The sequence below is a fragment of the Oncorhynchus tshawytscha genome, linkage group LG08 (genome assembly GCF_018296145.1).
Source record: "Oncorhynchus tshawytscha isolate Ot180627B linkage group LG08, Otsh_v2.0, whole genome shotgun sequence".
NCBI classification, from domain to species: domain Eukaryota; kingdom Metazoa; phylum Chordata; class Actinopteri; order Salmoniformes; family Salmonidae; genus Oncorhynchus; species Oncorhynchus tshawytscha.
This window is the reverse complement of record NC_056436.1, coordinates 72,435,829-72,461,733: the sequence shown is the minus strand read 5'-3', so window position 1 is coordinate 72,461,733 and position 25,905 is coordinate 72,435,829. Positions and strand designations below refer to the sequence as shown.

The following is a 25,905-nucleotide window of genomic DNA, read 5'->3' as shown; positions in this document are numbered from 1 at the left end:
ATTGTCGCAACCCCTATTACCAGCCTGTTGAACCTCTCATATCATCTGAGATCCCCAAGGGTTGGAAAGCTGCCGCGGTCATCTCCCTCTTCAAAGGGGGAGACACCCTGGACCCAAACTGTTACAGACTTATATCCATCCTGCCCTGCCTATCTAAAGTCTTCGAAAGCCAAGTCAACAAACAGATCACTGACCATCTCGAATCCCACCGTACCTTCTCCGCTGTGCAATCTGGTTTCCGAGACTGTCACGGGTGCACCTCAGGTACTAAACGATATCATAACCGCCATCGATAAAAGACAGTATTGTGCAGCCGTCTTCATCGACCTGGCCAAGGCTTTCGACTCTGTCAATCACCATATTCTTATTGGCAGACTCAGTAGCCTCGGTTTTTCTAATGACTGCCTTGCCTGGTTCATCAACTACTTTGCAGACAGAGTTTAGTGTGTCAAATCGGAGGACATATTGTCCGGCCCTCTAGCAGTCTACGGGGGTGCCACAGGGTTCAATTCTTGGGCTGACTCTTCTCTGTATATATCAATGATGTTGCTCTTGCTGCGGGCGATTCACTGATTCACAAAAATCGCTGAAGTTGGAGACTTATCTCCCTCACCAACTTTAAACATCTGCTTTCTGAGCAGCTAACCGATCGCTGCAGCTGTACATAGTCCATCGGTAAATAGCCCACCCAATTTACCTACCTCATCCCCATACTGTTTTTATTTATTTACTTTTCTGCTCTTTTGCACACCAGTATCTCTACCTGCACATGACCATCTGATCATTTGTCACTCCAGTGTTAATCTGCTAAATTGTAATTATTCGCCTACCTCTTTTTTCCCCCCACTGTGTTATTGACTTGTTTATTGTTTACTCCATGTGTAACTCTGTGTTGTTGTCTGTTCACACTGCTATGCTTTATCTTGGCCAGGTCGCAGTTGTAAATGAGAACTTGTTCTCAACTAGCCTACCTGGTAAAATAAAAAGGTGAAATAAAATAAAATATACTGTAACGGTAGAAGAAACACAGCATACTATGTATTAGTATTGACCTGAAAAGACTATTTGGCCAAGAGTTCTACAAATATTTGTTAAACTGTACTCAATTGTATAGCCTAAGCATGTGTTCATATGAGATTTTGTATGAAGTGCTATATAAAATCTATAATAATAATAATAACAACAATAACAACAACAACAACGCCCCTAGTATGACCATAACTTGTGCTGCAGCAACCAACATGGAGGGTGGTGGCTGGGTGGGCTGGTCTGGGTAGTATTGTGAGCCAGGGAGAGGAGAGTTAGGATAAGGATAGGATAAGCTCATCTGTAGTACACTGTGGTAAGATGTCATTTCTCTAGTTCCAATGATAACACTCAACCATGAGAACGAAAACAAAAACAAACAGTGAGCTGAACACTCACACACCCAGTTCATACCGATCAAGAGCTGTGACCAAGCAGCGTGAGCAACATGATTAAGAACCAATGTAATCTAATGTCCTAAATTACACTAGTTTCTCAATGTCTTCAATTCTATTAGTATAAAAAGCAACAATAACACCCGTACCAGAATTGAGTGTCTAAGTGTATGGTTAAGACATCCATACAGATACATTAAAGAAAAAAGGTATGCTTCCTACCTCTGCCAGGGTCTGCTGCAGCACCACCACAATGGCCTCAAATTTGCAGTTACTTGCAGCCAGGAGTCCCTGGAGCTGATGCAGGCTCTGGTTCTTCCTCTCACACGGTGCCCGGTAGCTCTCCATGCCCCCCGCCCTGCCCTCCGCCAGCACCAGGTCTGGATGCCCATCCCTCTGGGTTGGCAGTGGCGCTGGTGACTGCTGTTGAGGCTGTGGGTGGCTCCGTGGTGTCGCCCTCGGTCTGTTCTTGTCCACTACAAGAGAACATCCACCGTTCAGCGTTGTTACAACATTCAGCATCATCATTCCCCCCTCCATGATCCCTGTGGCTGGGTAGATGACTAGCTACAGTAGCACTGCATAAACTCCAGCCTGAGACTACTACCAGTCTAGCGCCAGCCTCCAGAGAGATACAGACAGAGACTACTACCAGTCTAGTGCCAGCCTCCAGAGAGATACAGACAGAGACTACTACCAGTCTAGCGCCAGCCTCCAGAGAGATACAGACCGACGTGCAGTAACACTCGCCCAGTTCACACAGGGTGGCTGTCTGTCCAGTAAAGGAGGAGTAGAGGACAGTGGCACTGTCCTGTCCAGGGAGGCCTTAGCAGCAGAAAGATGATTCACAGAGCCATTATTTCCCAGAGAAAGAGAGAGATGCTCCACTCCTCCAGCACCACCACACAGTATAATGGATCCCCCGAATGAGATTACATCTCCATCTCCTGATTCAATCTTCCTCCTGCTCTGCTCTCTGGACGGACGCAGTAGTCACCGGAGCCCGCTTATTTTAGCAGGGCCGTGCCAGTGGTTTTGATTTACATAAGCTTTATAAATATAACACCCCTCTGCATAATAACCGCATGGATCCAACTACTGAACAGAAGGCTGTTCGCCCTGCCATAGCTTATTAGAAGATAACGGAGACTAAAAAGATAGACTTGTTACTAAAAGTGTTGCCATGAGGTAAAAAATAATGCGGAGGCGTTAGTGTGTTTGAGAACTTATCATTGATATTGGACACCTGCGGCTGGCTGGCTGGCTGGCTGCAAAGCACTAGGTGCTTCTTGCCTCGTTCTGTTGTGGGAAAGTATGTAATGGGACAGTGAGGACAGGCTTCGACATAACAGGAATACCAGCTTTAATGAGGGAAAGATTGTACCAATGCCGTCTGGGGACACTTCCAGTCACATAACCCTGGGACTAGATTTAGAGGATTTAGGATGACAACCTGCCTCGCTAATTAAAACAAATGTGATGGTGATATGATGGTGTGTTCTGTTTTTGAATGGGACTGGTGAGTATATGGAGTACTGTAGAGTTCTATCGATGACAAACTCCACTCAGAGAAATTAACCGTCTACATCCTACATACACTTATGCGTGACGCTTTAAACATGAATATCCCTTTACAGACATACTATATTTACCCATTAGCCCATAGATGAACATACAGGGGAAAAAATATTCTGGTTAAATTTAGAGTGCCAAGGATGGCAGCATCCAACCACATCACAACAGTGGGGGCTTCATTTCAAAATTACCCTGACGGTCAGGTTAGTCAGATCTACAGTAGTATGTATTAATGACCTTCTTCAGGAAAGGATGTTAGGATACGGCTTTCAACCCCCATCTTAACAGCCATATATTTACATTGTCATTTAGCAGACTCTCTTACCCAGAGCGACTTACAGTAGTTGAGTGCACACATTTTTCATACTGGTCCCCAGTGGGAATCATACCCACAAACCTGGCGTTGCAAGGACCATGCTCTAGCAATGGAGCCACACGGGACCCCATATGAACAAACACTACAAGTCAAAAGGTTTAGAACACCTAGATTCAAGGGTTTTTCTTTGTTTTTACTATATTCTACATTGTAGAATAATAGTGAAGGCATCAACACTATGAAATAACACATATGGAATCATGTAGTAACCAAAAACAACAAAAAAGTGTTAAACAAATCAATATATTTGATTCTTCAAATAGCCACCCTTTGCGTTGATGACCGCGTTGCATACTTGGCATTCTCTCAACCAACTTCATGATGTAGTTGCCTGGAATGCATTTCAATTAACAGGTGTGCCTTCTTAAAAAGCTAATTTGTGGAATTTCTTTCATTCTTAATGCATTTGTGCCAATCAGTTGTGTAGTGACAATGTAGGGGTGGTATACAGAAGATAACCCTATTTGGTAAAAGAGCAAGTCCATATTATGGCAAGAACAGCTCAAATAAGCAAAGGGAAACAGTCCATCATTACTTTAAGACATGAAGGTCAGTGAATACGTAAAATTAAGTACTTTGAGTTTCTTCAAGTGTAGTTGCAAAAACCATCAAGGGCTATGATGAAACTAGCTCTCGTGAGGACCGCCACAGGAATGGAAGACCCAGAGTTACCTCTGCTGTAGAGGATAAGTTCATTAGAGTTACCAGCCTCAGAAATTGCAGCCCAAATAAATGTTTCAAAGAGTTCAAGTAACAGACACATCTCAACATCAACTGTTCAGAGGAGACTGAGTCAGGCCTTCATGGTTGAATTGCTGCAAAGATACCACTACTAAAGGACACCAATAAGAAGAGACTTGCTTGGGCCAAGAAACACGAGTAATGTGACATTAGACCGGTGGAAATTTATCCTTTGGTCTGGAGGTGTCCAAATTGGGGATTTTTTTGTTAGTTTTGATGTTTTCAGTATTATTCTACAATGTAGAAAATCTTAAAAATAAATGAAAAACCCTTGAATGAGTAGGTGTTCTAAAACTGACCAGTGGTGTATGATATTCAGGTTCAACGGTAACACCAGAGAGGGTAATTTGTCTTCCAAATGGTTTTGTTGTTGCTTTCCCCCCCCTAAACGAGAGAGAAATAAGGGTTTAGACTCGAAACATTCCTTACCCCGGGACACTTCCACAGTTGACTATCCAGGAAACAGGAAAAGGAGTACGGTGTCTGCATTGATCGGAATGTTGTGTTTGACTCGTCAATAAACAGATCAATGCAGACACAGTGCTCCTTTTTCTGTATTCTCCTGGATAGTCAAACATTGAAATGTAATAGTATTTTGCTGACTGAAACAATTGCTAATAATTCTATTAATAAAATAAAGTAGAACACCACTCTAATTGAGACTATAGTTAGCTCACATGTAAATGAAGTAGCATTCATAAATCTTACACAACCATTTAGTCTAGACTGGAAGCCAGCTGTTGGCTTGACCAGAACCACGCTGGTATTGAGGGGAGGGCTGTGTGGTATTGAGGGGAGGGCTGTGTGGTATTGTAGGTGTGAGATGTTCCGTGTTGTCTGGCGCCCTCTGCTGGTGATGTCAGAGGTCTCTGGACTCTGTGGGGATTCCTTATGCAACACTGCAGCAGCAGCCAAGACCTGCCCTGAAACACACATACATGCAGCATAGCCCTGCCCACACACAATATGATAGGCAGGCATTGGAAATACTGCTGTGGATACTATGTAGGTCTCAATTCGGAGTAAACTGACATGTTGAATCATTATATGTATCAAGGAAAATATTTAAAGATCATAGTTTCTAATCAGTTCACGAATTGAGATTGACAATTTCTTAAGCTTTCTTCAAAACAGTTTGACTGCCCTAATATAGCCACATATCCACTTGGGAGATAGGTTCAGGAACTTTTATGATGTCATGGAATTTCATTCCCTCTTTAGGGAGTGAGTCCTGGGGTAAAAATGGACATTATGCAACAGAACCAGAGTGTTCGAATAATTAATGTTAATCTCTTTTACCTGTATTACGAAACAGTCCCAAGAGGCAGCTGGCCATGCTCTCTAGAGTCTAGACAAAGCAGGGTTGTCACTAGTTACCACAGCCACAAAATAAAAATGGTCTATATTGTAAACATTCAAACATTTGCTTTTTGTTCTTAATTTAAGGTTAGGCATAAGGTTAGCAGTGTGGTTAAGGTTAGGTTTAAAATTCAGATTTTATGAGAAATTCTACAAAAAGGCAGGATTTAGTGACAACCACAAAACAGGTGTTGGTTGCCATCCAACTAGTGTCTCCCATTGCAAGAGAGCACCTACAACTATTTTGACCAAGTGTCCAGATAAGGAGAGGATGACATAACATGGAAATTGTAACTCACTCTTTCTCCTAGCTCTGTAGCTATTCTGTTCCCACTGACACCATAGAGTGAGGGGTTTGCTGGTGCCACCAGGGGATGGCACACCATAGCACAGTGCATGATGAGGCTGACCACAATAACATTATTGTACAGCTGTGGGGTGATGGAATAATACCAGTAAACGTGCTAAGTGAAACGCTATTGATTCTGAACAATCCCTTCTCCAAAAGGCACTTAAATTCAGAAACTAACTCAGGCCATGTTATTCAATATAATTTTTCCCACTCTTTCAAATTAATAACTTGGTACTGACTGTTACAGGGGAAAACATTGAAATACAGGTAACTGCCCAAATAAAATAAACATCAACCTAAAGTATTTTAATAGGGCATTGGACCACCATGAACCAGACCAGCTTCAATGCACCTGATGTTGATGTTTATTTTTATTTGGGCAGTTACCTGTCCAAATAAAGATTATACAAGAGTCTGTTGGAGGGATGAGACACCATTGTTCCACAAGAAATTCCAGAATCACTCCAGAATCTCCCATAAGTGTTCAACTGGGTAGATATCTGATGACTGAGACTGCCATGGCATATAGCTTACATTGTTTTCCTGCTCATCAAACCATTGAGTGACCACTCATGCGCTGTGGATGGGGGAACTGTCATCCAACGGGGGGCATAGCCATGGTTGCAAAAATAATGGCCAAAATACACAGCCCTAATTGCTTAATTAACTCCGGAACCACACCTGTATAGAAGCACCTGCTTTCAATATACTTTGTATCCTTCATTTACTCTACGACGCAGCGTAACACAGAATTAAGCCAATTCCACGACACCAATTCAGCTCTGATATGTGCTGTTGACCAAACCGGTGTGTTCTAGTCCTTCAGTGGGATCAGGTGTGGAGCATTCATTCTGCTGACATGTTGTTCAGGGGGTTAGAAAGCAGATAGGGTTTATTTAGCCATCTCTTTGTCAGGGGTCATGCAAGCACGGCTAATTCATTCTCCAGCTGTAATCTGTCATCTATTGAACTGAGAGAAAAAAAATGACCCAGATTACATAGACCGTAGTGACATCTAGGTAAGAGAAGTAACCTTTAAATGGTTTTTCATCATGTCAGAGGGTTAAGTAGACTATTGTAGGGCTGCACAATTAATCCCATTTTAAATCAGAATTGTAATATTGACAGTGCAATAAGCATTTTATTTTTTTACACCATGAATGTAACATTCAAACCTAATAAGGGTCCCCCAGGGAAACGCTGACCAACATTTTGGTTCCTACCCAGTCACAAAAATGTCTACTGTACCTGTCCTTTTCATTAGTTGACAAGCCAAATGACACCAAACCATCGAATCGGAATACTCATTTTATTTACACTGAACAAAAATATAAACGCAACATGCAAAGTGTTGGTCCTCTGTTTCATAAGCTGAAATAAAAGATCCTAGAAATGTTCCATATGCACAAAAAACGTATTTCTCTCAAATGTTGTGCACACATTTGTTTACATCCCTGTTAGTGAGCATTTCTCCTTTGCCAAAAGAATCCATCCACATGAGAGGAGAGGTATCTTGAGAAACATGATCATTACACAGGTGCACATTGTGCTGGGAACAATAAAAGGCCACTAAAATGTGCGATTTTGTCACACAACACCACATACAGTTGAAGTCGGAAGTTTACATACACTTAGGTTGGAGTCATTAAAACTCGTTTTTCAACCTCCCCCCTAATTTCTTGTTAACAAACTATAGCAAGTCAGTTAGGACATCTACTTTGTGCATGACACAAGTAATTTTTCCAACAACTGTTTACAGATTTAATTTATAAATCACTGTATCATAATTCCCGTGGGTCAGAAGTTCACATACACTAAATTGACTGTGCCTTTAAACAGCTTGGAAAATTCCAGAAAATTGCCATGGCTTTAGAAGCTTCTGATAGGCGAATAGACATCATTTGAGTCAATTAGAGGTGTACCTGTGGATGTATTTCAAGGCCTACCTTCAAACAGTGCCTCTTTGCTTGACATCATGGGAAAATAAAAAGAAATCAGACAAGACCTCAGGAAAAAAATATTGTAGACCTCCACAAGTCTGGTTCATCCTTGGAAGCAATTTCCAAACGCCTGAAGGTCCCAGGGTCATCTGTACAAACAATAGTACGCAAGTATAAACACCATGGGACCACGCAGGCATCATACCGCTCAGGAAGGAGACGCGTTCTGTCTCCTAGAGATGAACGTACTTGTGTGAAAAGTGAGAATTAATCCCAGAACAACAGCAAAGGACCTTATGAAGATGCTGGAGGAAACAGGTACAAAAGTATCTATATCCACAGTAAAACGAGTCCTATATCAACATAACCTGAAAGCCCGCTCAGCAAGGAAGAAGCCACCGCTCCAAAACCGCAATAAAAAAGGCAGACTATGGCTTGCAAGTGCACATAGGGACAAAGATTGTACTTTTTGGAGAAATGTCCTCCCTCTGGTCTGATGAAACAAAAATAGAACTGTTTGGCCATAATGACCATTGTTATGTTTGGAGGAAAAAGGGGGATGCTTGCAAGCCGAAGAACACCATCCCAACCGTGAAGCACAGGGGCGGCAGCATCATGTTGTGGGGGTGCTTTGTTGCAGGAGGGCTGGTGCACTTCACAAAATAGATGGCATCATGAGGTAGGAAAATTATGTGGATATATTGAAGCAACATCTGAAGACATCAGTCAGGAAGTTAAAGCTTGGTTGCAAATGGGTCTTCCAATTGGACAATGATCCCAGCACACTTCCAAAGTTGTGGCAAAATGGCAACAAAGGGACAACAAAGTCAAGGTATTGGAGTGGCCATCACAAAGCCCTCACCTCAATCCTATAGAAGATTTGTGGACAGAACTGAAAAAGCGTGTGCGAGCAAGGAGGCCTACAAACCTGACACCAGCTCTGTCAGGAGGAATGGGCCAAAATTCACCCAACTTATTGTGGGAAGCTTGTGGAAGGCTACCCGGAACGTTTGACCCAAGTTAATTAAACAATTTAAAGGCAATGCTACCAAATACTAATTGAGTGTATATAAGTTTCTGACCCACTGGGAATGTGATGAAAGAAATAAAAGCTGAAATAAATAATTCTCTACAATTATTCTGACATTTCACATTCTTAAAATGAAGTGGTGATCCTAACTGACCTAAGACAGGGAATTTTTTATGAGGATTAAATGTCAGGAATTGTGAAAAACTGAATTTCAATGTATTTGGCTAAAGGTTTATGTAAACTTCCAACTTATTTTTATTTTTTTACCTTTATGTAACTAGGCAAGTCAGTTAAGAACAAATTCTTATTTACAATGACCGCCTAGGAACAGTGGGTTAACTGCCTGTTCAGGGGCAGAACGACAGATTTGTACCTTGTCAGCTCGGGGATTTGAACTTGCAACCTTTCGGTTACTAGTCCAACTCTCTAACCACTAGGCTACCCTGCCGCCCCATATTGACTGCAGGAATGTCCACCAGAGCTGTTGCCTGACAATTTAATGTTAAATTTCTCTACCATAAACCGTTTTAGAGAATTTGACACTACGTCCAACCAACCTCACTACCACGTGTAACCACACCAGCCCAGGACCTCCACATCTAGCTTCTTCACCAGTGGGATCATCTGAGACCAGCCACCCAGACAGCTGATGAAACTGTGGGTTTACACAACCAAAGAATTTCTGCACAAACTGTCAGAAACCATCTCAGGGAAGCTCATCATCCTCACCATCCTTGACCTAACTTCAGTTTGGCGTCATAACACACACACACACACACACACACACAGACTTCAGTTTGGCGTTATAACAGACTTCGGTGGGAAAATGCTCACCTTTGATACCCACAGATTTCAAAGTTGTAAACAGAGTGGCCCGTGGTGGCAGTGGGGTTATGGTATGGGCAGCATAATCCACGGACAACGACCACAGTTGCAATTATTGATGACAATGCCAAGTGTCACGTCTGATTGAAACCTGGCACCATCCCTACAGTGAAGAATGGTGGTGGCTGCATGCAGTAGGGATGTTTTTCAGTGGCAGGGACTGGGAGACAAGTCAGGATCGAGGGAAAGATGAACAGAGCAAAGTACAGAGAAATCCTTGATGAAAACCTGCTCCAGAGCACTCAGGACGTTAGACTGGGGCGAAGGGTCACCTTGAAACAGGACAACAACCCTAAGCACACAGCCAAGACAACGCAGGAGTGGCTTTGAGAAAAGTCTCTTGAACCCGATCTAAAATCTCTGGAGAGATCCGAAAATAGCTTTGCAGCAACGCTCCCCATCCAACCTGACAGAGCTTGAGAGGATCTGCAGATATTGGCAGAAACTGCCCAAATACAGGTGTGCCACACTTGTAGCGTCATACCAAAGAAGACTCGAGGCTGAAATTGTTTTTATATATAAAGAGAAATAAATACAGTGTGTTTGCTTTGTCATTATGGAATATTGTGTATAGATTGAGGGGGGGAAAATACATTTTAGAATAAGGCTGTAACCTAACAAAATGTGGGGTCTGAATACTTTCCGAAGGCACTGCATATACAAAAGTATGTGGACACCCCTTCAAATGACTGGATTTGGCTATTTCACCAACACACGTTGCTGACAGGTGTATAAAATTGAGCACACCGTCAGCTCATCAAATTTCTGCGCTCCTAGAGCTGCCCAAGTTAACTGTAAGTGCTGTTATTGTGATGTGGAAACGTCTAGGAGCAACAATGGCTCAGCCGCGAAGTGGTAGGCCACACAGCTCACAGAACGGGACCACCGAGTACTGAAGCATGCAGAGCGTAAAAATCATCTGTCCTCGATTGCAACACTCACTTCATGAAATGCGTTTCCATGGCCGAGCAGAAGCACACAAGCCTAAAATCCCCATGTGCAATGTGGCGGCTGGAGTGGTGTAAAGCTCACCGCCATTAGACTATGGAGCAGTGGAAACGTGTTCTCTGGAGTGATGAATCACGCGTCACCATCTGGCAGTCCGATGAGACTGGCTTTGGCCGATGCCAGGAGAGCGCTACCTGCCCAAATGTATAGTGCCAACTGTGAAGTTTGGTGGAGGAGGAATAATGGTCTGGGGCTGTTTTTCATGATTCTGGCTAGGCCCCTTAGTTCCAGTGAAGGGAAATCTTAACTCTACAGCATACAACGATATTCTAGACAATTCTGCACTTCCAACTTTGTGGCAACAGTTTGGGAAGGCCCTTTCCTGTTTCAGCATAATGCCCCCGTGCACAAAGCGAGTTCCATACAGAAATGGTTTGTCTAGATCGGTGTGGAAGAAGTTGGCCTGCACAGAGCCCTGACCTCCACCTCATCGAACACCTTTGAGATTAATTAGAATGCCGACTGCGAGCCAGTCCTAATCGCCCAACATCAGTGCCCTCAGCAGTGTTCCAACATCTAGTGGACTGTCTTCCCAGAAGAGTGGAGGCTGTTATAGCAGCATAGGGGGTACCCACTCCATTTTAATGCCCATGATTTTGGAATGAGATGTTCAACAAGCAAGTGTACCCACAGTACATGGCCAAAGGTATCTGTTGTCTCTAACTTCTTGTCCTTTGTGATGTTGTCTGTGCCCAATATTGTTTGTACCGTGTTTTGTGCTGCTACCATGTTGTGCTCATGTGTTGCTGCCATGCTATGTTGTCTTAGGTCTCTCTTTATGTAGTGTAGTCTCTTGTTGTGATGTAAGTTTTGTCCTGTATTTTTAATCCCAACCCCCATCCCTGCAAGGAGGCCTTTTGCATTTTGGTAGGCTGTCATAGTAAATAAGAATTTGTTCATAAGTGACTTGCCTAGTTAAATGTTAAATAAAAAAAATTAAAATGTAATGTTTGAGTGAAACCTTATTTGGCTTGATTTGCCCAAACAAATGGATGCATTTTATAAATAATCTGATGAGAATTTTCTGTGGGATTTGTCCTCAGTCACAACATTCCCACAGCTCAACCTAGTGAGTGCTGCTGAAAATAACCCACGTCAGGCTGAAACTGGAGCAGTGGGTTTCCCTGCATGCAAGACGAAGAGTGCTCTCATGCCTACATACAACACACAGTGCTATATGTCTTGCTATACTTGAGGACTTTTTAGGAACCAACAATTGATTCCCATTTAAAACACTGATTTTCCAAAACCATAACGCCTAACCCTAATTTGAACCCTAAAATTTTATTTTTACAAGTGAGGACCAGTAAAATGTCCTTTGTTCTCTGAATATTAGTTTGTTCACTATTCTTGTCATGACTCACAAGTATAAAACAAATATTTCTGAAATCAACATGATTGTCAAGAGAAATCCCATTGAGTACTTCATTTAAATAAAGTTTATAAAAAAAAGCAATACAGACTATAAGAAACATGTATTCCTCTAAATGGATGCAGGTAGGTAGCATAAAAGGTGAACCGCTCCTGGTAAACAAAAGCTAAAAATAGATTCACAAACAGCGCAGCTCTGTGTGAGTAGCACGAACGGCAATAACAGTGAAATTAGCCGGTGTAAAACAGAGGCTACAGCAGCGTAAGCTGTAGTGGTTTCCTGTGTTGGCGGTGCGGTATTAAACAGACCTGTGTAGAACACTCCGGTGTTCTTCCTGCATCCTGACAGCTGCTGCAGGTTCCTGAGTAAACCCTTGGCCGCCAGCCGCACGTGGATGTTGACCAGTGAGAGTTTCATATACCATAACATCTCTCCAAACACCAAGGAAGGGATATACCTAACACTAACTACTGTACTTTAAATCCCCAGAAATTCCAGAGGTAGAAGATGGTAAACTTGCTGTGCACCACATGCCAAAGATGGTCTCAGGGTAGAGTGCCTCAGTTGACAGTAGCACGGAGACATGAAGAGAAAAAAACAGCAGCAGCAACCATTACCATGTGAGAGCCCCTTCAGTCAGTTCACCATGGCAACAGGAACTCCTCCCACTCAGAATGAGGACCAGCAGCACATGCCCAGCTGGGAAAGAAGCTGGCGGGGGGGGGGCAGCAGGCTTTCAATAGCTCTGCCCTGGACAGATGTGACAGGCAGAGGCAGAGAAAGACATCCCTAATCGTGGAGTTCGAGCCAGCCTTCAGTTCAGACCATTCAGTGCTCAGACAAATATCTAGCAATAGGACTCTAGAATCTTCCAGAGCTGGGTGATGCTGGCAGAGGAGAGGGGGAGGAGTGAACAGTGGAGACTGGTGGCTCAATCTGGGCTACTACTCACTAATTCACCCCTCCCTCCCTTTTGCTCCCCTTCACACCAGCAGAGAGAGAGGAGAAGAGAAATGGCAGGAGGTGATGGCTAGCTCATGGCAAGGTTGAGCCCAATGAGCTAAAAACAACCCTGCTCCCTTAGCCCTGCTCTCACAGTTCAACAGCTCTCAACACTACTGTACGGGGGCTCTCAACACTACTGTACAGGGGCTCAGTAAAGTCCCATCATCTCATTTACAGTAGATGCTATGACAGGGGGGATAAACTACATTACATTACATTCTGGAGCTACAATTCATAACGAGAGGTCTGTTACTCCCCCTAGAAACAAAAAGGCCTACTGTCCAACATGCAGAAAGAAGTATTATGCAAATACTAAACAGCTTCAGCTGCCTTGAGTATAAAAAGTGTTTTTACATATTCTGATTGTTTTGGGCAATTGAAACCGTTTCAGTAGAACATTATACATTTTATGCAGCCAAAGCATAGATGGCCACAAGCAAAACCACCTCCCACAAAGGACTATGGACATGAACACAACAGTTGTATGTTTGTCTGCCAGAGAAACAAAGGGCTTTTCCTGTTAAGAGGCCTCATTATGTGTAACTATGGCACATTGGCCACAGCTCTCCAGAAAAGGTCCTAGTCCACAAGGATTTTAGTCTAGAATAATGTAGTCAGAACGTAGAACCTCAAACCAGTGCAGTTTAACACATTCTGGAGGTCAAGCCAAACAGCTTTTCTCACAGACAAACTGCCAATCAAAAAAACTGCCAATCATATCTGGATATGACCATTGACCACATAAAAACAGAATATCTACATCTCAGATGGGCTTATTGAGTTGAGAAGTTAAACTCTTTTACAACAGAAAGTGTCAACACTGTAGGTAACTAAAATAACCATCTCACCAGGTAATACAGCGGCAGGACGAAGAAGTCTTGATGAAGCAGTTCTTTTCATAGGACTGGCTCTGGACCTCGAGGGCACCCGATTGGTCGACTCTGTAGTTTTGCATCCTGCTGTGAATAATAAAATGTTCGGATGAGGCTCGGGGTATGAGTGGATCTGAACCATCACTGTGTCCTGGCTATGAAGGGACTGAGAACTGCTGCATCGAAGCTAGTTCTGCCTGCTGAATGACATTTAAAAGGCTGAGGCCTCATACAGGACCGGGGACAGGGGCTACTGATGGGAACTTAGCTAAACGTTTTTAAAAGGTGTTTGAGCAGTACACATCTTATCAGGCACCTGGATAAGATACATGTTCAATCTAATTAAACTGTACATACGTTTGATTTAACAGTGTTCATCAGCACCCTGTTGACGTATCTAAACAAAAGCTTCAAGTCAGCATTTTGGTTCTCTAATCTATTTCCTAATCACCCAAATTTAGCTTCCCAAGCATTTGATAGCAGATGTTGTGAATCTAGAGAGGCGCCATCTAATTTGCGCTGCATTATGGGATTTTAGGTGATACACAAAACAGACTAACAACTAATCTGACTAGAATTTGGGAGATTGAGGGTAAAAAAACAAGTAAAAAACAAACTGAGGAGAACAAAAAAAATGAACCCTCAGGAAACAAAACTAAATCTTGGGGGAAAACAGCCAATAGAAGAGTTGTTAGTCACTCGTTGGTTTTGTGGATAACTACAGTATGTCTATATGAGACTCCCATCTTACCAGGTCCTATGTTACTCCCTGGGTGTGAGAGGAGTCTAGCTTTTAACACTGTGGTCTTGCATGAGGCTGGTCTTCCCACAGACACCTGGGCTGCTCCTGCAGAAACTGTAGGGCAGATAAGTCAAATAGTTAAGACATACTTCCTCAGTATTCAGACACTCCACATCTAAACTTGATGTGATTTACCGTCTTAGGAATGGAACATTTAAATGTAATTTCTATCATTTACAATTGTAGGAGGGAGCTTGGTACCATACTTCAGAATTCTATAAAACAGCTCCACCTTATTTACAACAGAAGAGTACAGAGTGTACTAAAGAGATGGGCCATGGACTGAGAATGGATAGTTGCCTTAAAATGTAATCATTTAATATAATTATTCCAGGGCTCTAGAAAACAAAGCCAATGCAGATAGACAATCAATTCTAAATCTCGTCTGACTTACTCTTCCAGAGCCGTATTCTAGTCTTCCCGTTAAAAGCAGCTAACAAAGGAATGATACAGAAGCGATAGGATCCAATGAGCAGACATGTCAGCAGAGTGAGGTCACAGTGGGAGCCTGCAGCACTGCCTTGTGGGATCAATGAGGAATTGGTGAAAACCTGAGTAGAAAATTCAGTCCAAGTGCAGCTCCGCAGTCCCCCGTAACCAGACATTGGGAAGATGGAAAGATCGCAAACCCAAAACCAGAACGCAACAGAAATGTCTAAATATTCCACCGTAGTATTTCTGTGGTGTGCGCTCTTCCCCCTTTAGGCATCACTGTGACTGAACTACAGTGGAACAGTGGAACTACAGTCTCCTAGACAACCATGTGTGGGGGGACCCCAGTCTGGAAAACAAAACTGCTTAGCCAATCAGGTCACAGTATGCTGAAGATGCTGAAAGGGAAAAGGCCCATTGTCTGACAAGGCTAGCCCTCTCTCCCCCTCCCTCACACTGTACAGCTCAACAGTCAGACATTCCAAGTCATGCTTGTTAAGACACAATCAATGTTCTTATTAGAACCATGCACAGTTCAACCATACAAGATGGGAATGTTGCCAATTTATTTCATTCATTTGACTGTGTAGGATTCATTATCCTTACAGACTAGCTCTGATGTTCATCTCAGACTTCTCAGAGGGATTGAGCTGGACCATCGTCTAAGAACATAACTCAAAAATAAAACACATCCGAAAAAGGACATACCATTCTCAGACACTGCTGAACCTACGGAGGTGTATTATAGACTTTCCTTTGCAGTATGTGATTTCATGTAGAAACAGATAACAGGAACAATCACAGGATGAAAAATATGGGTCTCCAGCAGGCTGATGTGAAGGCTTAAAGCCACGGAGATGTACATTTTAGCACAGCCCACTCAGTAGCCTCTTAATGTGGGTCACCACGTACAGTCCACTGCTCACCCGCCTCGCCCCACCCTTCCCTGTAACCAGATGTGTTTAGAAATCAACCTGACAGAACCAGACAGACCCTGGAGAGCAACAACCTTGATAAAGACTATCCCAGATTCTTGCTGTGAACAAGAATGTGTTCAGTCAATTGACCTCGTAAAATAAGGCTTTTTAAAAAATTGTTATTTTTATTCAACTAGAACAAAACAATATCAGCGTAGGATTTCCCTAGTTGAGCTTCTCACCTTGTGCATTTCCTGTGCTGCCACTGTGCTCATTGTGTACACTGGCCTTGGAAGGGATGCTCTTGGGGACACCGTGGGACTTGTAGGGCAGTCTGGAGGAGGAGACCGCAGTAGAGGGTTGGCTGGAGCCCACAGCCAGGGTGTGACCAGAGGCCTGGGGGAGTCTGGAACCAGTCACTGGGGGCTTAGTGCTGCCGCTGGCTGAGGAGGTTCCAACAGGCACTCCCTCATTTGTCTGGGACCTCTGATGACCTATATGACAGATATCAGCATTGAGACAGAAATCAGAGGCAGAAGTGTAAAAAAATGTATCCTGCAGAGAGTAACCGCATATTCTCCTCCAACATGTTTCCATAAGGCTGCACCACAATACACAAAACATTTCAACTGAGTGCCGCAGTCCTTGTGTTCAGTAGTCCATCTGGTAACTGGTCAGAGATCAGCTGTTATGAGCCATGGTCAAGGCAAATGGTGAGCTGACTTTTGTTCATGCCAGATCAGAGCACTGGTGGAAATATAATTGCCCTAAGCAGGTTGTATAGCAGACAGACAGGCTTGGCCTAGCTCCACATCAGGCCTGTTACACCACCCAATACCCTTCTGATGGAGTTACATAAGCAGGTTACATGAATGACTGGTGTCAAATAAGAGCACAAAGCTGAGAGACAAATTGTGTGGCACCTATCCTCATGGTTACTCATGTTTCTGCACCTTTATCATAAACAGCACCAGGTGTCCCTTTACCACATACAGAGCAGAGCCTGAAACACCACTACAGATCTACTAGGCTTCTGTAAGGGAGTTGGTTTCACAGACATTGTGTTCTGTGGCTTTCACAGCAGCGCTGAGCTTTAAAAACCTCCCTTTCCTTCCTCTGCTTGTTCTAGTAGCACAGCTAGCTTCCCATCAGAGGGAGAATCCCACCTCTCTCCTCTTTCCTCTTTCCCTGGGACTGTCCCTACCCTCTCCCTTCATGCTGCTCATAGGAGCAGTAGAGGTAGAGTGATGGGGGTGGGGTGTTTATCTCTGGGTCCTGAGCTGAGCAGGGGAGCTATGTGACATCTGTATCCATGTTATTCCTGTGGCGTCAAGGCACAAGCTCTGGTCATCAGCAACAGGAAAGGTTGCCCTCTCATGGTGAGATTGTGCACTGCAACCTGGCTGACTAGCACTGAAGCATGACCATTTAGAGGAGTCTTGAAGATTGAACAAGGAACTTTACAGTTGAAGTAAAGTCAGCCACTGTATCATAGATAATGAGGGTATTTAGAATCCATTTACCTCCTAAACTAAAGGACAGGTAGCAATGCTAGGGTGGACGTGTTGGGCAATGAGACTGATGACTACATGATGTGAGGGCTACTATAGGATGACACCTTTGAATCAGATGTATCAATAGTGAAACTCTGATCACTTAAAACACATCATGGAATCATCTGTACGAGCGGAGTCCATACAACAGAAACACTGAGCAGATGCAGAATATTAGACTTCTAGGGTAAAGCATCAGTTACACAAACCACCACACTATCCAGCAGGTCAGTCCTCTGGTGCTTATACACACTGCTAGACATACAGACCTGACTAAACGATAACAGGATAGCTCACTGTTTACATTACAGAGGAAATGCCTAGGAAATCATTAGGCCGGTGCTTATTCAAAGGCAGGCAGTCTGGATTATAAAAAAAGGTATTCACTCTGTACTGCAGACAATGTTTACACTATCCCCTGGATGAGATGTCACTTTTACTCTGTGTGAGAGAGATCAAAGCACAACCGCAAAAGCTCAGTGTCAATCTAGTCTTACAGAACTCTCACAGAGCAGCAAAGGTTTTACACATTCTATTAACTCTGTCTGTTGGAGAATGCTCTTACCTGCTGTGGTGCTCTGTTTGGCCCGTGGCGAACACATCCCACTAGAGGCACTGCTGCAGACATCTCTTCCCTGCCTCTGCCTAGATACTGGAGGGAGAGCCTGAGGGGTTGAGGCTGGGGCTCCTCTGGCTCTGTTGAGGGATGGCCGTGCTCCAAGTCTACTCTTAAACCTGTCACAGGCAGCTCCTACTGCTGCCGTTGCTCCCATCGCAGTCTTAGAGGAGGCCGTCTGCAACAAAAGCAACCCGTCACTCCCAGAGTCCCACTCAACAGGCCCAGACAGCGCGTTCCCGCTCCTCACACAATCTAGTACACCGTGGGGACATAAACGGAGACCCGGCTCATTGGGAACTAATAAAAACAATTTGCAGGCAACAGAACCAAGCTGCTAGTGTAGTTTACCCCCTAGGATTTAGGCCATCCCCGGCCACCTCTCGCTCCCCGTTTTCCCCCTCCTCTAAAAACACTCACCGAGCACATGGCGTGTGTTTGCTAGACTCGAGCTGAGCAGCAGTCTTGCCTCTTCTCTCCGAAGGATAATTAAAACAGATTTAAAGTACTAGATTTCAATGTAAAAAGCCTGCCTTTTTAGATGAAAACTCATCAATGAGGCCTTGGAAAACCTGGATGTCTGTGGTCTACTTAATAATAATAATAATAATAATAATAATAATAATAATAATAATATCCCAGTTCTGCCTAATGAAGAAAAACAATCACTTTCAAAACGATCACATGGACCTTTACAAGTCCCATTCATCTACAATGTAGGAAGATTAAACAAAGCAGTGGATTATATTCTGCGGCTATTTTAATGAATAGTATATTTTCTGCACATTTCATCATACTTGGATTTGATTAAACAGGCCAAAAGGATTTATTTTATGTTATGTTTAGGGCACAAGTCATTTGCATTTACTTACCACAAGGCAGGATTTCTTAATCTCCTTGCTGCTTCGCTCTTCTGCTTCCTTCCTGGTCTCAGGCGGTTTGTTGTGGGCACTGCCAGTGCGGTTGTGGCTGGCTGGTCTGGCCTGGCTCTGTCCCAGGTGGACGTAGGCCTTGGGGATGATGAAGCTAGCTGAGCCGCTAGGGGAGGCTCTGGACTCCCTGTGTGGTATAGATGTAGTGGAGGAACTCTCAGACCAGCAGCGGGACCGCCGCGCTGACACTGGTGCCTGATTGGATGGTGAGGAGGCTGAGGAGCCAGAGCCAGGTCTCTTCCTCTGTGGCACTTCCTCCTTGTTGCCAGCCTTGCCAGGACTGGCCAGGGTTGGTGCAGGGTCAGCTCGCTGTTCTGTGGAGGGTGACTCTGTGGGAGATGGGAAACAGGTCTGGTTTCCAGGCAGCACTGGAGCAGATCCTCCTCCACAGTTAGAAGACACATGCTCGGCCTCTGAGCTGACCCGACTAGTGGCTTGACTGCTGGGTTCTGGTGGGACATTTTCAAATGCAGCAGAGACAGAATCAAACAGGGATGCTCGACAATCTGCCTCCTCAGTCAAACTAAGAGCAAGTGGACCAATGTGAGACCCAGCAGCCGAAGAGAGGTCTTGGTCATCTGCCTGGATAAATGTCATTCCATGGAAATTAGGGACTGCATTCTCAGCCACAGCAGCCCTCGGGCGGCCATCTTCCACTGTGGCTAGTTTAATAGGAGTGTTTCTCATTGGAGTGTTCCTGTTCACCTGAGATGGTTTACGACAGGGCTGGTTGACTGGTTTCCCTGGCTTATTCTTTGCGGGTGCAGGGCTTCCCAATGTCAACGGATGAGCTGGTCTCGACATGATCTTGGGTCTCACTCTGCTGAAATCTGGCTTGGGAAACTTTTTGATTTCTGCTTTGCTAATTCTGTTAGCTGATGATGGGGGAAGCCTGGCGACCAAACAGTGTTTTGGGGATGCGAGCATTGGGGCAGCCCCTCGCTGGTCTATAGCCGTCTGGACCACAGGGCTACCAGTGTGACTTTGTTCCCCAGTGCAGGGGGACTCCGTTAGGGAGGGCAAGTCCAGGGGTTTGTTCCCAGCACACTGCACTGGTGTGGAGGTCTGGGCACGGCCGTCAAGGTCCAGCTCCTCTGAGGCTGGCAGCATGAAGGTCCTGCCCTCGGTGGATCCTCCACTGATATAGGCATCCGAGCTGGCCCGCCTGCTGGGGGCTGGGGAAGCACCTCCACATGCAGCAGACGGGGTTGGCTCACACAGAAAGGTGGCCTGGTGTACACCCTCTGCCTCACAGGGATCCACACCCACAGGAGACCGAGGCGGTGCAAGGCCGTCACCCTCAGGAGGGAGATCCTGGTCATCTGACTGGATAAAGGTCATGCCCCAGCACTGAGGGCCTGGGTTGTCCTTTACTTTGAGGGTGTCAGTGGGTCTGTTCTCCAGGAGCCGGTCACAGACGTCAGGCAGGGTGGTGGTGGTGGACAATGACAGCAGGCCATGGCCCAGGTCAGCAGGCAGGGCAGGGGAGCCATGGGCAGAGGAACTGGTGGACAGCTCCACCAGAGACAGAGACACAGTGAGAGTGTCAGCCTCCTCCAGACAGAAGCTGTTCCACCTCATCGCCATCTCTCCTGAGCCGATGGAGCAGTTGTTCTCACTGAAGCCACGGAGCGACACAGAGCTGGAGCTCTCTTCCCCCTCAGGAGAGGCCAATTCAGAAGAGGCAGCAACACTCCTGTCACCAGACGATGTAGTACTCCCCCAGTCACTCTGGTTGTCACCATGGTGCCCCTGCAGGCTGGTGATCAGAGTGATATTCCCGTTCAAGTTGTCCAGGCTGGTGTTGACACAGCTGGAGACAGATGTTTGGACAGGTTCCAAAATATCCCCCTCACAAGGTACAGTCACTGCAGGTGAGAGGACAGTGCTGGTGCTATTCTCTGGAAATGTGATGAGGTCGAGGGAGCTATTCTCTGGAGGTGAGCCAAGTTTGAGGTTACCGTTTATTGGTGTGTTAGCTGTACATGTGCAAATGAGGTGGTCTGTGTGGTGGTTGGCCGGGGACGGGGAGCCCTCAATCAGGGAACACTCCATGTCAGGGGCACTGGAGGAGTCTCTATCACTCAGGCTCCTCAGAGAGTCCAGGGAGGGGGTCCCGAGACAGGCCACTGAGTTACCGTTACTGTCCCCGGGCCCTGAGGAGAGGGCCAGCTGCGTGGGTCTACACTTTGTCTTCACACTGGACATGTTGGCAGGCTTTTGTTATGTTTTAGCACAGCTGTGTTTGAGTTTACTGCATACTCAATGATTTATGTCAAGTTTAGTTTTCAAAGCACCTCAAAATGAATAGCCATTTACTTCCATGGGATTCAAATGACTTGATTGGGCAGCAACTTTTTTAAATACGGCATACAGCTACAACTATGCCTTCACAGTTGCTCCAGGAGAATGTCTGAGAATCACCATCAGGAACAGATCTGTACAGGTAAAAGGGATAACGGAGTCAAAGGGGAATATCCTACAGGACTATGTGATAAAATACACAAAGCAAATTGAACACTGCATAAACCTAATATTCTCTGTACTGGTGTAATGGTCTGATTTCCGTAAAAATTACACAGATGTCGTCAAATGCCATCAGATGACATTTTTGGGCTGACGGCTCTGAAAACATTAAAAGAAAACCGATATCCCTGGACTAGACACCACACACAGCACATTGGTGATAGATAGAAATGGCATTGTTAAAAGGCTTTACTTTACAGGACTATAAGCCTGACATGAACATAGCACACACACCCATCATAGTTCAATACAAATGGGGAAAAAAACATTCTCATCAGGGGAAACTGGCATTATTCAACCACTGGCTGTGTTGGTCCCCATGTTTCCTAGCCAATTCAGTGTACTGCATTAGAAGTAATACGGATACTCTGATACTCGACTGAATTGGACTTAAGAAACGGTCATAAAATGTAAGCGTATAGCCCAACTGTCTGAAGTGTCGCCGGTAACGCCGACGCTGGACATCAACTGTCTGAAGTGTCGATGGTAACGCCGACGCTGGACGGACATCAACTGTCTGAAGTGTCGATGGTAACGCCGACACTGGACATCATGGCAGTGACACGCCATTTTATTAACATAGTATTTTATTTTTTATTTTATTTCACCTTTATTTAACCAGGTGGGCTAGTTGAGAACAAGTTCTCATTTACAACTGCGACCTGGCCAAGATAAAGCATAGCAGTGTGAACAGACAACAGAGTTACACATGGAATAAACAATAAACAAGTCAATAACACAGTGGGGGAAAAAAAAGGTAGGCGAATAATTACAATTTAGCAGATTAACACTGGAGTGAGAAATGATCAGATGGTCATGTGCAGGTAGAGATACTGGTGTGCAAAAGAGCAGAAAAGTAAATAAATAAAAACAGTATGGGGATGAGGTAGGTAAATTGGGTGGGCTATTTACCAAGAGACTATGTACAGCTGCAGCGATCGGTTAGCTGCTCAGATAGCAGATGTTTAAAGTTGGTGAGGGAGATAAGTCTCCAACTTTAGCGATTTTTGCAATTCGTTCCAGTCACAGGCAGCAGAGAACTGGAAGGATAGTCAGTTTTACTAGGGTAAGTTTGGCGGCGTGAGTGAAGGAGGCTTTGTTGCGGAATAGAAAGCCGACTCTAGATTTGATTTTAGATTGGAGATGTTTGATATGAGTCTAGAAGGAGAGTTCACAGTCTAGCCAGACACCTAGGTACTTATAGATGTCCACATAATCTAAGTCGGAACCATCCAGGGTGGTGATGCTAGTCGGGCGTGCGGGTGCAGGCAGCGAACGGTTGAAAAGCATGCATCTGGTTTTACTAGCGTTTAAGAGCAGTTGGAGGCCACGGAAGGAGTGTTGTATGGCCTTGAAGCTCATTTGGAGGTTAAATAGCAGTGTCCAAGGAAGGGCCAGAAGTATACAGAATGGTGTCGTCTGAGGTGAATCAGGGAATCGTCCGCAGCAAGAGCAACATCATTGATATATACAGAGAAAAGAGTCGGCCCGAGAACTGAACCCTGTGGCACCCCCAGAGACTGCCAGAGGACCGGACAACATGCCCTCCGATTTGACACAATTATAACAATACCATTTGACCAAAATAACTGATAGACCCCAGCATAGATCCACATTAGGGTTATAACAACCCCCCCGATGCCTGAGGCGTGAGAGCCGCGTGGCCAATGGGGAATGATGCATGCGCAGTCACAACCCTAATGTGGACCCATGCTGGGGTTGATGCTGGGGAAACCAGCTCAGATGGGTTTGACACCATAACCACTAAACATCAATCTTAACAGGCCTGTTGTGTTTGTTTTAGCTCACTGGACTGGTAAGCCTCCAGTCCTAGCCCCTTCGTAGTTGTACTGCCGCCCAGGAACATATCAATTCACCAACACTGTAAAGTTCCTGACCCAAGGTAAATAAATAAAAGCAAGACTTGACATTTACAAGTAGTAAAAAGGGCTGCTTTGTGCAGTAGTTCACAGTCTGCTCCATTTACAATCAAAGGGTGTGTCCCAAATGGCAGCCTATTCCCTACATAATGGACTGCTTTTGACCAGAATCCTACTGTACGTGCCCTGGTCAAAAGTAGTGCACTATTAAGGGAATAGGGTACCATTTGGGACACATCCACAATCATAGTGATATCCTTGGGGATAGGGGATTTCAACATAAATCTGGATTGTTGGAAGAAAAGTTGTGCTGTGGCACTCCTGTCATGTTCAATAAGAGAGGGAAGGGATGGAGGGAGGAGGAAGGGAAAACAAGGCCAAGCTACTTTCCCAGGAGGAACATCCAGAAAAGGGGAGAATAAAGTTCTGGTATAATTAATTATAATTCTCTGTGGCAACAGTAAATGTACAGCATCTGGTGTTCCTCGGTTGTCAAAGGCCCTCAGAGTAGATTGCGGGGGGAGATAGACACCCGGAGTCGATGGGGGGATAAATATCCCCCCCATCTGTCCCGAGTGTCTAATAGACACCTGGAGTAGAGGGGGGATAATAGACACCTGGAGTAGAGGAGTGAGGATTATAGAATAGACACCTGGAGTAGAGGGGGATAATAGACACCTGGAGTAGAGGGGGATAATAGACACCTGGAGTAGAGGGGGATAATAGACACCTGGAGTAGAGGGGGATAATAGACACCTGGAGTAGAGGGGGTGATAATAGACACCTGGAGTAGAGGGGGTTAATAGACACCTGGAGTAGAGGGGGTGATAATAGACACCTGGAGTAGAGGGGGTAATAGACACCTGGAGTAGAGGGGGTAATAGACACCTGGGTAGAGGGGGTAATAGACACCTGGAGTAGAGGGGGTAATAGACACCTGGAGTAGAGGGGGTAATAGACACCTGGAGTAGAGGGGGTAATAGACACCTGGAGTAGAGGGGGTAATAGACACCTGGAGGAGGGGGTAATAGACACCTGGAGTAGAGGGGGTAATAGACACCTGGAGTAGAGGGGGTAATAGACACCTGGAGTAGAGGGGGTAATAGACACCTGGAGTAGAGGGGGTAATAGACACCTGGAGTAGAGGGGGTAATAGACACCTGGAGTAGAGGGGGTAATAGACACCTGGAGTAGAGGGGGTAATAGACACCTGGAGTAGAGGGGGTAATAGACACCTGGAGTAGAGGGGGTAATAGACACCTGGAGTAGAGGGGGTAATAGACACCTGGAGTAGAGGGGGTAATAGACACCTGGAGTAGAGGGGGTAATAGACACCTGGAGTAGAGGGGGTAATAGACACCTGGAGTAGAGGGGGTAATAGACACCTGGAGTAGAGGGGGTAATAGACACCTGGAGTAGAGGGGGTAATAGACACCTGGAGTAGAGGGGGTAATAGACACCTGGAGTAGAGGGGGTAATAGACACCTGGAGTAGAGGGGGTAATAGACACCTGGAGTAGAGGGGGTAATAGACACCTGGAGTAGAGGGGGATAATAGACACCTGGAGTAGAGGGGGGATAATAGACACCTGGAGTAGAGGGGGATAATAGACACCTGGAGTAGAGGGGGATAATAGACACCTGGAGTAGAGGGGGATAATAGACACCTGGAGTAGAGGGGGATAATAGACACCTGGAGTAGAGGGGGATAATAGACACCTGGAGTAGAGGGGGTAATAGACACCTGGAGTAGAGGGGGTAATAGACACCTGGAGTAGAGGGGGTAATAGACACCTGGAGTAGAGGGGGTAATAGACACCTGGAGTAGAGGGGGGTAATAGACACCTGGAGTAGAGGAGGGTAATAGACACCTGGAGTAGAGGGGGATAATAGACACCTGGAGTAGAGGGGGATAATAGACACCTGGAGTAGAGGGGGTAATAGACACCTGGAGTAGAGGGGGTAATAGACACCTGGAGTAGAGGGGGTAATAGACACCTGGAGTAGAGGGGGTAATAGACACCTGGAGTAGAGGGGGTAATAGACACCTGGAGTAGAGGGGGTAATAGACACCTGGAGTAGAGGGGGTAATAGACACCTGGAGTAGAGGGGGTAATAGACACCTGGAGTAGAGGGGGTAATAGACACCTGGAGTAGAGAGGGGGATAATAGACACCTGGAGTAGAGGGGCGGGGGATAATAGACACCTGGAGTAGAGGGGCGGGGGATAATAGACACCTGGAGTAGAGAGGGGTAATAGACACCTGGAGTAGAGGGGGTAATAGACACCTGGAGTAGAGGGGGTAATAGAC

The 25,905-nt window shown here is 45.2% G+C and overlaps 1 protein-coding gene across 4 annotated transcripts in view; it reads right to left on the bottom strand.

Annotated features, from left to right (window-relative positions):
- The window catches only part of mtus1a (microtubule associated tumor suppressor 1a), a 58,542-nt gene that overhangs the window by 24,626 nt on the left and 8,011 nt on the right, over positions 1-25,905 (bottom strand). For 3 of the 4 annotated variants that reach the window (XM_024428857.2, XM_024428858.2, XM_024428859.2), the window contains exons 2-7: positions 19,129-21,626; positions 18,206-18,434; positions 16,330-16,581; positions 14,688-14,792; positions 13,913-14,023; positions 1,644-1,897 (exon numbers count right to left, since the gene is read on the bottom strand). In XM_024428857.2, coding sequence (XP_024284625.1) covers positions 1,644-1,897; positions 13,913-14,023; positions 14,688-14,792; positions 16,330-16,581; positions 18,206-18,434; positions 19,129-21,396 — 3,219 coding nt within the window. In that variant the 5' untranslated portion in view covers positions 21,397-21,626. Of the gene's footprint in view, positions 1-1,643; positions 1,898-12,367; positions 12,645-13,912; positions 14,024-14,687; positions 14,793-16,329; positions 16,582-18,205; positions 18,435-19,128; positions 21,627-25,905 lie in introns of those variants that run through there. The other variant, XM_024428860.2, reaches the window with a different exon arrangement.